The following is a 13,151-nucleotide window of genomic DNA, read 5'->3' as shown; positions in this document are numbered from 1 at the left end:
GTTAAACTTGATGGATAAATGAAAAGATGGAAATATAAATAAACAGCAGCATTAAGTGTCATTGAAGTAATCTCGCCAAGTGCTTTTGACAGCCATTGTGTTGGTGGCTAGTGAATGAATACAAACAAAGATATGAAAACAGAATTGCATGTGGCACAACAGAAGCAAAGGATGGAATGAGAAGAAAAATGTGGCTCATATATACAGCCTAAGTCTATGTTGGAAACAATGACACCAGTATTCATTGCATGTTTTCACATTATTCGTGTTCTCGGAAATATACTTTTTCAGAAAGAACGTTTTAATTTATGGGGGGGAAAAAAAAAAAATCACATTGTACAGTTTTTAAAAAGCTGATTTATATATACATAAAAAAATAAATCGTGTTAATGGAGCAGAAAATTAGACGTTCCATTAGCATCCACTTTGATGCACAAAGATTCATTTTCACTGCATACTTCCACACTCACTAGAAAATAAGCTCGCTATTGTTTACCACACAATAAACGTATCATGAACACACTCTTCCCTAAAAACGCCTTTTCCTTGAAAAATGGAATTGTACTTCTGATTTTCACATGAACACCCTCTACACCACTCCAGCGACACTGTTGCATACAAACAAAACTCTTTCAGCCACGAGGCATACCCACACCCGCAGACCTTGCAACCCTCTCTGCCCTACATCTTCAAACTACAAGGGCTCCCTGCATTAAGCTTATTTTCCAAAAGAAAGTTAATTTGAGATTACATTACTTCAAGCTTTTTTTTTTAAATATTACAAAAAACCCTCTGAATATCCATTAGTATATTAATCAAGGAATTCAGCTAATGTAACTATGTTTTGCCTTTTTGAACAGATGGCAGTCTAACATTTCACACAATGGGAAAACTAAGCATTTGTATTTTATGCACATTTGACTTACCCCTTCTAGCTTTCCCCATTTGATGGAAAAAAAACCTATGATGAACTAGGGATGGAAGAGAATATTTGCCACATATTCTCTTTTGTTAATAAGCTTTTACTTCTAAAAGTGCTTTTTCTGCACATATCTATATATTCACAAAAATTCAGGCTATTAAATCCATATCTCTTAATATGATTTTGTGGCTTGAAGTCAACAGTGATCTTTGATATTATGTTAAATTCATACATGGCTGTACCTTAAAGGACACCAACCCCATATTTGCTAATAGCTAATTTAATTACTGTAAAATAGTATCTATCAAACTCCATGTCAGCAACCTTAGAGTCACTGTGGAAGGGTTTGCAGTTTTAGATGACTAGAAATAAGACCAAGTCCACATAGCAAACCGGCCTCCTCGATTCTGTGATTCGGCTATAACAGGTACATGCAGTAGACATCCCCTCCCTTACCATCCAACCAAAATTACAAGTCTCACATGATAAAGTTGAATTATGAGAAGATATTGCAGGAGATATATCAAGCCATCCTTCAATCTCTCAACTTTTGTTTGTACTCCAATTACTGCAGCCCCTACTATGAAATTATATTTGCTACCAAGAAAATGATAAATGTTATTGTTTACTAATTTCACAGAAATCACCTACAATAGATGTTGGTAACACTGCTGGTCTTCATCAATCTCGGGCAAAGCTAAACCAGCAATATACTTATTTTAACCATTTCACTTCTTAACACATTATCACCCTGACATCTTTAAACGAAAAGAATACAAGACTACAAAACTGGGAATGCATGCTTCAAACTGAAGACTTAAAAATAAAAGTTTTGGGGGCTATCACTATTACAACTAACAGAAAATTATCAAGAAGTAGTATTAATAAGTGCTAACGATAAAATATAACACTGAAATAAATTAACTTCAGAATATCTACAGAACACTTCTTCCAATCAAAAGTTTAAGATATGGGGGGTTTTTAAAATGAAAGTTAAAAATCTTAAGTCTTTCACTTCTGCTTATTCTTTAAGCTATTCCCCACTTACGGTTGAAATGGTATGAAGTGCTGTTTGTCCTCATCGTCAACTTTTCCGTTAATTATGTCAGTCACATCCATTACTGAAAACAAAAATAAAGTGTACTGAATTAAGTGACCAACATGGAAAGAGGGGTGCTGAGGGAATACCCTGGGGGACTCAAAGACGGACAGAGTTATCAACTACACGAGTTCAGAATTTTCCTACAGAACAACACCACGTTGCAAATAACCTTTGGCATCTCCAGCTAACACCAGTCCTGGAAGCTACAGTAAATTCTACAATACAGCAGCGATTAAATTTGGAACAATTTTGAGTTTATACCCCCCCACGGGAGTTACACACATCCTAGACGAGAATACAACGTGATATAGGCAGATACAGCACAAAGAGTTACCTGCTACTCCAAAAGGTCGCCGCAGCCCAGAGGTTAGTTTTCTTGTGTTGTTGTCCCTCAGCTCCATTCTGCCCACTCGCACAATCTGACAGACAAAACTGATTTTCTCTCTTTTCAGGTCTTTGCTGCCCAGGTCCTAGAAATAGTAGTTTCTTCAGATTATTTAATAATTGAATTTCAAGTTCCATTTGAGTAGGCAGAAGGTTTGCTGCTCAGATTTCCCTTCGCCATGCCAGCCTCTAGCACCAAGGCAAAGCGTTCTCAGAGTAAAGGAGTTTTTGTAACAGTACTTAACGGTCTTATCTTGACTTCTGTGTAAGGTAATTGCTCAGGAGGCCAAATCATTTCTAGTAAGCTAAAACATATAAAGCGCAGCTTTGATTTTAGCCAGGTGTTGAGAATATTTAGCAGTCGCTTATGAGAGATGTCTCACATGAGCCTTCCCCAAGATCATTACCTGCAGAGGTAACTCCATGCTGTTTACATACAGATGATTACATTCCTCATTATTCACAAGCTGTGGAAAAAATGCTTTAAAATTTGCCAGCGGAACCAAGCGCACACACTTACGGTGAATACTGCTCGGAGGTTATGCAATCTGTCTATATCTTTGGGGAGTCCACAGCTTGACCATCGCACCAAGTAGTTTTCACTGAAAGAACAATATTTTGAGGACTTTTTGTTTAAATGGCTTCCTTTAAGGATATTAAAAAAAAAAATCAACCTCAGAACCGACAGAAGACTACTTTAAACCCAATCTACTTATCCCAAACAAATTAATATTTACTTAGCGAAGAGCTGGCATTTCCCTTTCTGTCTATCATTTATAAAAAGAAAGCAACTCCTCGGCAACAAAGTAAGAATTTCTTTAAGGAGGCAGAGCGTGTAGAAACTGAACTCTCAGATTAGTGCCAAGGCTGCTGCTAAGCGTAGCTACACAGCCTGGCAGGTGCAGTCACATCTCATTTAAGCTCTGCACTTGGGGAACCACAGGCACAGCGTGACGAGCAGCAGCGTGACCCCAGAACCCACCCGAGGCGCAGAGGCTTGCCTGATGCCGTGCTGAACACGATGACAAAGTGCTGCTGCACTGTTCCTTCTCAGATCACCCTGTCCTACAACCTTTCACAGAAATCTGACCTTCGTAAGCCCTCCCACTTCACTACTATAACTGAGTAAGAACAGATTAGGGAGTACACTCAGGAGTACACTAACCTGATAAATTTTGATTCCAGTGGATCATATAGAGACATGAGGACTTCAGCATCTTCTCCTATTTTACAGACTACATTTTTTAAATTCACAAATAAAGCAAATGAAGGAGTGGCAGCAAACTTGGCTTGTCTGTTGATATCAATATTCTGTTTCTGAGACTGTAATTCAAGAACAGAAGAAACTTCAGTTTAACTTAGCCTAACAAATATCCAACTGCTATAAAACTTTCCTAAAACCTTCCAGACAGAAGAGAGGATTTCTGTTGATCACTCCTGTGATCTTTGTTTATATTAAGATTTATGACAGATTGCATTTTCTGCATCTGTCTTGAAGTGCCACACAATAAAAAAAAAAAAGAAAAATGAGGTGTCTTTGCTTATTAAAAAGAGAGCTAAACAAATGAAGGAAAAGATAGAACCTCAAATATACCTGACCAAAAGAAACACAAGTTTGTTCTTTGTTTTGTCTGATGTTTTTCTGACAGGTTGCCCAGAAAACAGGAGAGAAAACAGTGCCATTTCTACAGGTGACCCACCCCTCAGACTTTAGTTCCCATAAACTTTCCACAAACTACTTTATCTAGACAGAAGGAAGGAATGCACGTGGGACAAAAAGGAAACTGGCTGAGGCAGGGACAAAGAAACAACTCTGGATGCCAAAAAAAATGCAATAGTTTAAATCCTATTTAAACCGGTGTATTTTTACACCAAGTTTAATAAGGGCTGCGAGGGTGTGTATGGCCCATTACAGCTCAACAGGATGCAGCAACTCATTAAGTTGCCCTAACGCACTCATGAGTGGCTCCTCAGGAGTACCATGCTCCACTAACTGGTGCTGACATGGGCAGGGCTCCTTACACCAGGAGCGTTCTTCCCTTTAAAAATAAGGATTTGAATTGCAAACAAGCTGCTTATTCAAGTCTGAGAAGGTCTTTTAATTTGTGCCTTGTATTTCAAACAAACAAGTTTTGGGGATTGGCATAGAGAAATCATGCAAATATAACGAGGACTTTATTCTACTTGATTCTCAAAAAGAAGCTCTCACGACAACCTAACACACAGACCTGCTACATGGGTGTCTCTGGTATTAACCTACAAATGTAGTTGACTCACTGATATAGGTCTTAACCATAAATTCTACCAAGCCCTTTAAAGTATGAAAGACAAAGCCTAAGGCATACAAGTTCTTAAAAATATTTAAGACCGATGAGTCTTCATAAACATATCAAATTCTTCATTAAAAGTGCTAAAAATAAGTCACCAAGTTAGTTTAGTCTTATGTTTCAAAGGGAAAAGCTACAGTGCATAGTCTATCTTACTTTTTCCTCCTGCAGCCTCTCTTCAACTTGCTTGGAAGCAATTTCATGTGCTCTGAAAAGGCTAATCGTGCTGGTCTGCTCTGGGTCCAAAATATTGCCATCTTCATCTCTAACAACCAGATCTAAATCAAGAATTCTAAACAAACCAAAAAAAATAGGCTTGTGAATTAACAGTGCTCAAATAAATGCTTAAAAAACACCTGCCAAGTGTTTAACATTAAAGTCATGCACACCTGCCATACTGATAGGAAAAAAAATTATTTGACAAGTGATAAAACAATTCAACATGTCACCAACCCCAGAGATAACCATCCCTGGCTGGAAGTCACTTCTTTCCCACAGCACAGAAAAAAAACAACGTAAATGAAATAGCAGAACAGCTGGAGAAGTAATTTCTTAAACAACTAAATTTGCAAGAGTCTTTGTTTCCTCCTCTGATTCATCCGACAGTTTGAACAAACAACTACAGTCACACCACACGCAAATCGGTCAGTTCATTTCATCTCACTCCACGTTCTCCTCCAAAGCAAGCATATTCATATATTAGCAAAAACCTGCGAGATACAAGAAGGTGTTAAGTCGTTTCCCTTTATTTAAAGCAGAAGCCAGATTTCTGTCAGCAGGGTGTTAACGTCCATGATTACCTTCCGCAGAGAGGAAGGCTTCTGCCATAATCAAATCCAGTCTTAGGAAAGACCTTTCACATTTCTCCATGTCAGTACAGTGCTGGCAGCAGAACCAAGGATTAAAACAAAAAAAAGTGAGGTCTAGGTTGCTCTGCATTTCTCTGCCTATCTTCCCTAAGACTGACCTCCTCACCTCTGTTCCAGGAGATATGGGCCCTATTTTCTTCTCCTAACTCTGCAGTCACCTCTCATGATGGAGCTGCTGCAACTTTGGTTTTGAAATAGGTTCGATCAATGAGCTTAAATCAAACGTGCAGCGTCTAATGAGCCACACAGAGGTTTGTGGGTTTTCTGAGATTAAGTTCCCTTTGGACACAGCCTGCAATCACTTGAAAAGAAGAACAGGAGCCTTGGCAGAAGACGACATGTTTCATGTACTTAGAGGATCACTACTCACACCCACCCTGACAAGAGGGAAACCTGGAGGTGTCAAAGCAAGCCTTGAGCCGGCTCAATACACAAACCCCTCCAATTAATCGCACGGCATTAATTCCAAGGTGGATGAACATCACTCATACAAGTTGCAGAGTGCGGGTGGCAGCTTATTAAGAAACATCTCCTAAACTCTGCTCTGTATCTGCATCCAGGCACCACAAAACTCTCTTAAGCATCCCTGGAACACCAATCTCCCAGCTGAATTTTCTAGTGAGAAAATGTTTCATCGTTGAAAGCAATTAGAAAAGCAGACAAAATCATCTTGCTCCTCCCTACTACTGTTTCCTGGGCAGCAGCCAGAGCAGGAGATAAACCCACTGACCGCTCATACCGCAACTGCCAGGCCTGGAGGAACAGAAGCAGAGTCCTTCTGTAGGAGATGCCCACGTGGACCAGAAAAGGTAACTCAGAAATTCAGATAAAGACTAATCCCCCAACCTACTACACACCAACAGGACAAGAACGTCTGCACAGACTGTCAAATAAATAGAAGCAAGCACTCCTTTAACTTCTTTGATTTATCCTTTCACTTGTCAATGATGCTTGAGAAAAAAAGAAAAAAAAAATTTCCTAAGTGTCCCAGTTACAGATTTTTGCAGCTGAACAAAAAACATGTTTTCACAACAAAATTACCTGACCCAATTTCAGGAAAACATTAAAAATACTAATTCATGAGCCCATTTTTACTTCCTCCGTTATTTTGACAACATGCAGTAAAATTGCTGTCTTTATTTATAGAAAAAAAAAAAATGTTATTTGCAAATTAGTACTTCACAAAACAGGAAAAGTTAGGATATGATTAGATCAGAAAACATTTATAAAACGCATAATGAATTCATTCTGTCTGGATATTGAAATCATCATTTGTGCTTATTTTAGACCAAAGTGAATGTATGACTACATTAGAAACATATGGTATCTTTCAGTTGTGAGTATTTACTCCAAAGTTCAAATTCACTTCCCTCCTGTACTCCACAGAGAATGGTCTGATCACTTAATTAGTCCATCAGAACATTATGAATATAAAGCCCAGCACAAGATGTTCCATTGTATTTGAACACTGAGCATCTGGAGGTTATTCAGAGGAACTTTAACCAACTCCTTAGCCAGATGGTAAAATACAGTAGCCAAACAAATAATATCAACAACATCTGGTTAATTGTCTGCTGAGGTACAACAGTCCATATCTTGGATTATAAATGCTAATTACCAACTGAATGCAGTTACTGATGATTTTTTTTTTTTTTTTAAATCACAGCTTTTGCTGATAAAGTGCATGAACAGAAATACTGCAAATTTGGCAGTTCTTAAGGAATAACACACAAATAGCTGAAATCTGATGAGTTATTTACATCACAAGGGATTTAAAGACTGGTTTACTGAAAACTTTTTTCAGTCCCCAGGTGCACAGTACTACAACACTGTCTCTTAGCATTCAAAACACTGCTTCAGATAATTTCCTGATTGAAGAGTAAGATATCATTTCTCATTTTCAAGCAAAATGGCAAGTCATAACTGTACAGACAATTTTTAACCTAAAACTGTATTTTTAAAAATTTTCCTTAAATCCAGACCACTGTTTGGAGAGCTAATATGTCCGAATCACTAACATATCTAACATATGCAACCTACATCGCTGTCTTTTTTTTGTAAATATTTCCTTCACAATTTTCCTCCTGTTAAATAGGTACTTTATTAAATCTGTCAATTGTCTGGTACAAGCTGGATACTATAGAAGTAGAGGAACAATGAGCTAAATGATGTTTCTGAGCCAAATCCTTCAACATCACATTACAGCTAAGTGACTTCAGGGCACACGCAGCTGGTGGTGTTGAGAAGGCAACAACTGTTTATGCTGCAGAAGCAAGTAGAGTTTAAATTATATTTTGAACGGAGGCAATACTTGCAACTTTTCAATTGACCTTAAAAATTACAGCTTCATACCAATATTAAATTGATAATATCACCCAGTGAGTTACATATGGATTCCACTTTACATATTATAATTTGTACTATATTTTAAAGATGTTGTATCAACTTTGTTCTTTATCTCGCTGTAACAGAACTCTTAGCATACTCCTATCACATCTCCATAAATACAAAATAAAAGAATCATTCAAGAAGCCCTTGACAGCTAACATGTATTCCACAAGCTCATTTGGTTTTAAGCATAAACACTTAGAAAATATTGTTCACAAACCTGTTGCCATAATCAATTTTGGCAGTCACTTTCTTTTTCAGTTCTTTGAGCTCATCTTGGGGTAGGGTCCCAGAGAGTATTTGAGATCTCCACTCAATAAGATCATATATCATGTGCCGTACACTGCAAAACATTTCTCTGTTATCTTGCTGTTTGGAGGAAAAAGATGGGTAGAAGTTAGTTTTGAAGTCTACTGTGCATCTTTTAAATGCATATAATAAATTGCAATTATAAAATATGAATTCAAAAGGGTAAGAGTCTATAAATAGCTCTAAATTAGGAGCCTAACTTTCTATAGCATAGAACACTGAATACACAGCATCTTACACTCTAAAGTATCTGAATAAGTATAAATGCTTCTGTTTGTTACCTTAAAATCAGGATCAAGCTGTATTCAGAACAGGCATTCAATGGAAAGCTATCCTTTCCTTAGTTCACAGAGTAACTTTATTCAATGACCCTCTATATTGAGTTAGAGCAGGACTAAAAATGGGGCATTTTAACAGCAAGAGGCTCAAGTTCTGCAATACTCCACCCGCAACGCACTACAGGATCCTTTTCCCCCCTAGTTAAACCTTCAGGATAACACTTTAAAATTCCTCAGTGTGCAAAGCCGAGCGCATCTTCGGAGTCACAGGTAACATCTGAAGTAAAGTACTAAACCTTATATGGGACATTAAGTAACTTAATTGTTTATAAAGGCTGGAACTATGGATATTAAATAGTGCCAGCAGCACACACAAACTTTCCTTGGCAACATTCAGGTAAACTAGGACATGGGGAGATAAAAGTTCCAGGCTTACAATGGAAGAACCTCCTTTTCCAGAGTGTTTTCTATATGCATGCCCATACACACATGCATTGAAACGGAAGATTAAATCTTTAACCACAAAACAGAGTTTGACACCTTGGTTTAAACCGTGGACAGTGCATATACAGATCAATTTTAGCACAAACAAAACTATGCAAAACTGAAGTTGCACAACAACAGCCTTTATTTTTTATTGTGAATGTCAAGACAAAGCCAAGGCAGAGGCCCTGAATGCTTTGATCTTATCCAGGAGTGGTCTCTCCTACTGTCTTCATAACCCTCAAAATCTAAGCCATTAGTTCAACACACTATTAAAAAGAATACAACTTTGTAAACACCCTCCATCAACGAATTATTCAGGCTACACGTAGCTATCTTTCATTCAGACTACACCTAGGCCTCGTCTGACTGAGAACAACTGGAATAATAATGAAAAAAAAAATTCTCCACACTATATACAGAAGACAGCGAAAAACTGCAGAAGGTGCAGGAAAAGAATATAATGACTCAAAGACTCAAGGAAAAAAATATCTAACTGTGAAACTTAAAGACTTCAGTCTGTTCAGATTATCTAAAAGCTGACTTGATTATAGTGCGAGCACCTTCACAGAGAGAAAATAGCCATTATTAAAAGCTCTTTAATGTAGCAGAGAAAGACACAACAGGCACATGTGGCTGGAAGCTAAATCCAGACAAATCCAAATGGGAAAGAGGTTCGTGATTTTCGATGCTGCAGGCAATCATAAACTAGTGAGATGAAGAACATGCCACACCCTCTGCTATCTACAAATCAAAACCGAATACCTAGTCAATATTCAAACACCAATTACAAACTGAATACCGGCAAAAATGTGGTCATTTAATGACTTCTAATATGCAAGATGTGGACAACACAGACTATCTCTCTAGTCTGCAGATTGACCAATTTAAAACCAGCTACCTCCAGTAAACCAAATCTCCCTTCACAAGGCAATCCCAGTGCACCAAAGCTCTTTTTGGCAGTTGACCACATGCAATTAATCTAACAGATATCCTTGAGATACAAACTATAAACAAACTCATTAACTGATCTACCTTCTCAGAGTAAAGCTGTAGCCGGGACTGGAACCCTTTCTGCTATGGAAGAGAGGCCACTGGTAGAATCACACCTGCCTGCTCTTGAATTCATTCAAAGCACTGCAGTATTGTTCAGCTGTTCACACATCTTCATGGAAATAAATGCATGATAAATGAGATCTTAAACATTAACCGTTTGAACAAGTGATTCTCACGCCAGGAGAAATTTTATAATTCCCTAAAAGTTACTGCTACAAAAAGTGCAACAATGTCTCTTGCTATTCCTCCTCATTTTATGTGCACCACAACCAAGTCTTGGCCAATTCTGCAGGTGGTGTTTCTCCGATATTAAGCAGTATCAGATTTTACACTCAGGATAATCGCCCCCAAAAAAAGACATCAGGGTCAAAATGTAATCCTCACTGACCTCAGAAGCACACTACAGTGGAACTAAGGGCAAAGCTGTTCGCAGTGACCTCTCTAGACTCTGCTCCTCCTAGTTTGCTTCTGCCTACTTCCTCCTTGCTCCTCAACGCTTGATCTCTCTAGTATGACATCACGTTAACACTCTCTCCAATATATAATCAGTTCCCCTACACAGAAGGTATTATCATCCTTCATCTCATCTACTGCCATACTACATCACTTCCAGCATACTGTCTTTTTAATCTTTGCGTTCACGGGTGGGATTAAAAGCCACGTTAGTCAACACAAACGTCTTCATTTCCAGTTAGTGCCCTCACTACACAGCTTCACTCTTATGATAGAAGATTTCAAACATACTGATAAGAGAGTGCATTAAACCCTACTCTGAATATAGGACTTTCCTGTTCCCATTTTCTCATTACAATGACCTTGCCCAGCGAGAGCATGAGAAGTCTGAGCTGGGGTAACCTTACATCCTACAGCACGTTGTTGCTTTACATCCAAACTGCATTTTAAGTGCATGTTTGAACACTCTTTAGAGTTTATTTCCGAGCATTTGCATCTGTGTGGTTTCATGGCTATTATATTTCTGTTACTCCATCCATCAATGCAAATGTTCATTACTTTAAATTTCTAAGAATATAGTCCTATGTGCTTGGAACTTAAGTATATGAAAATAATCAGGTGTGTAACTTCACGTCAGGATAAACTCAAGCACAAGATTCAATCAACTTCAAGCACAAGAATATTGAGAGGTAAAAAGCCTACACTGATGATTTTTCAAAGGTTTAAGTTTACACACACAAATTCAACATGAAATATTCAATTTTTTTATAAAGTAGACCAACATATTCAATTTTTTTATAAAGTAGACCAACAGCCTTAAGAACTGCCCTTAAAACCATTTTCTTCATTTCTTGAATACAATCTTATATTAGATGTTTCCAAACATATATACATCTTAAAAATCTAGTGTATTCCATTTAATAGTACCCCAGGAAAAATGGCTCATGACTGCTCAGTAAATTATTGCTAGATCAAGGTAACACTCTAAAAAGCTGATTCTTTGCAAGAAATACACAGTATTTGAGAACACACTTGAAACAAACACTCCTGAGATATGTGCCTTAACACAGAAGATGCTGAATAGCTTTTCCACACTGAAAGTAGCTTTTAGACACAGTAACAGAAGTGGAATTTCATTAACAGATCCTTCATACTTCTCACTCTACCTTTCACAGCATCACTCTTTTCATAAACAATACGCTACTGTAAATCTTCTCCTAAATTGATACTTACAACATATAATTGCCGCCATATTATAGACCACTCCCGCAGCGTCGTGGTAACCTCCTGAATCAAGGGGAGCTCATTGGGTATAACTGTTTCGTGTTGTCTTCAGAGGAAAAGAAAAAAAAATAGTTTGGATTACGTAGTAGTTTTTGGGTAGGATGGCAGCATCATTCCTAAGGAACTGTTCATTTCCAAAGACAAGTCAATAATGACAGGGTTGAAAATAACATCACGTACAATAAATTTCAAAGTTAAAAAAGAATATATTATCAGATACAACAGAAGTGGTGTACAATAGTACAGCCACACGACATAAAGGGTACTTTGGTGGGCTCAGACTATTTTTCTACTGAGCTCACATATTTTTCCCCTCCCTCCTTATGTCTATACTCACAAAATAAGGATTTCGATACATTCCTCACCATTTGCTACTGAGATACTGACTTTACAAGACGAAAGCCAGATACACATAACCCTACAATGCCATGATACCAATGCATAATTGTTTTTCAAAATATTGGTCTTGCAAAGAAAAATTAAGCATGCCCATCATTACCATAAGTTTCTGTATGACTTGTTTTTAAATTACGTGCCATGAAAGTAAGAAACAACAGCCAGATCTTTTAATATTTCAGAAGTAGGGTACTTAAAAGCAGTTTTGTAATCAGCAAGAAAGATGTCATTATGCAGCAATCTCATGATTAGTAGTTTTATCATTTACATATTTAACAGTGTATAAAAATAAATCAGGCACAAAGGAATAAAATATTTTAATCCTGTTTCACTCCATTTCATACCTGGCTAATTATTTATTAATTCCACTCCACTTTTTTTCCCTGGCATTTCATTGGGGTTTTTTTCCTGGTTTTTAACTAAACTTTTCTAACAAAGTTAAGAACTTTTACATGCATGTCCAGCAAAGCTGATTTGCTATATAAATATCTGAATTTGAGCAGCTGTTAAATAACAAAAACCAGCCCCAACTAGTGTCACACATAAGGAAAGGGAGCAGAACCACAAAATGAACAATTTGACAGAACTCAGTAAGGTAGAAAACAATGCCTGGATAAAGGCTTTCAGCAAGGAGTTCAGTCCACAAGACTCACTGAGGACAGAATTAAGAAATTACTTAAATTTCATGTGCATAAAGGAAAGGTCTCTCATATCAAAGGCCTCTTAATATACCAGGCAGAAGCCATAAGACTCAAGGGCTGGAAGATAAAAGTTGGGAAAACTGAAATTAGAAGTAAAGCAGGGGGCAGGGAGGGGAGGAAGTTAATTTAGGTAATTATCAGTTGAGAGAGTAAGAAAAGTTATAGAGAAAAAATGGTAAATTATTCATTCTTCTGAAAC

General features: G+C 37.5%; 1 protein-coding gene across 2 annotated transcripts in view; it reads right to left on the bottom strand.

The window, feature by feature from the left end:
* The window catches only part of DOCK1 (dedicator of cytokinesis 1), a 314,808-nt gene that overhangs the window by 269,437 nt on the left and 32,220 nt on the right, over positions 1-13,151 (bottom strand). For both annotated transcript variants that reach the window (XM_074907950.1, XM_074907951.1), the window contains exons 5-11: positions 11,805-11,901; positions 8,213-8,361; positions 4,892-5,027; positions 3,574-3,731; positions 2,929-3,010; positions 2,359-2,494; positions 1,971-2,043 (exon numbers count right to left, since the gene is read on the bottom strand). In XM_074907950.1, coding sequence (XP_074764051.1) covers positions 1,971-2,043; positions 2,359-2,494; positions 2,929-3,010; positions 3,574-3,731; positions 4,892-5,027; positions 8,213-8,361; positions 11,805-11,901 — 831 coding nt within the window. The remainder of the gene's footprint in view (positions 1-1,970; positions 2,044-2,358; positions 2,495-2,928; positions 3,011-3,573; positions 3,732-4,891; positions 5,028-8,212; positions 8,362-11,804; positions 11,902-13,151) is intronic.

Source organism: Athene noctua, chromosome 5, assembly GCF_965140245.1.
Source record: "Athene noctua chromosome 5, bAthNoc1.hap1.1, whole genome shotgun sequence".
Lineage (NCBI taxonomy): Eukaryota > Metazoa > Chordata > Aves > Strigiformes > Strigidae > Athene > Athene noctua.
Note: the sequence above shows the minus strand (reverse complement) of the source record. Positions and strands in the feature narration are given on the sequence as shown.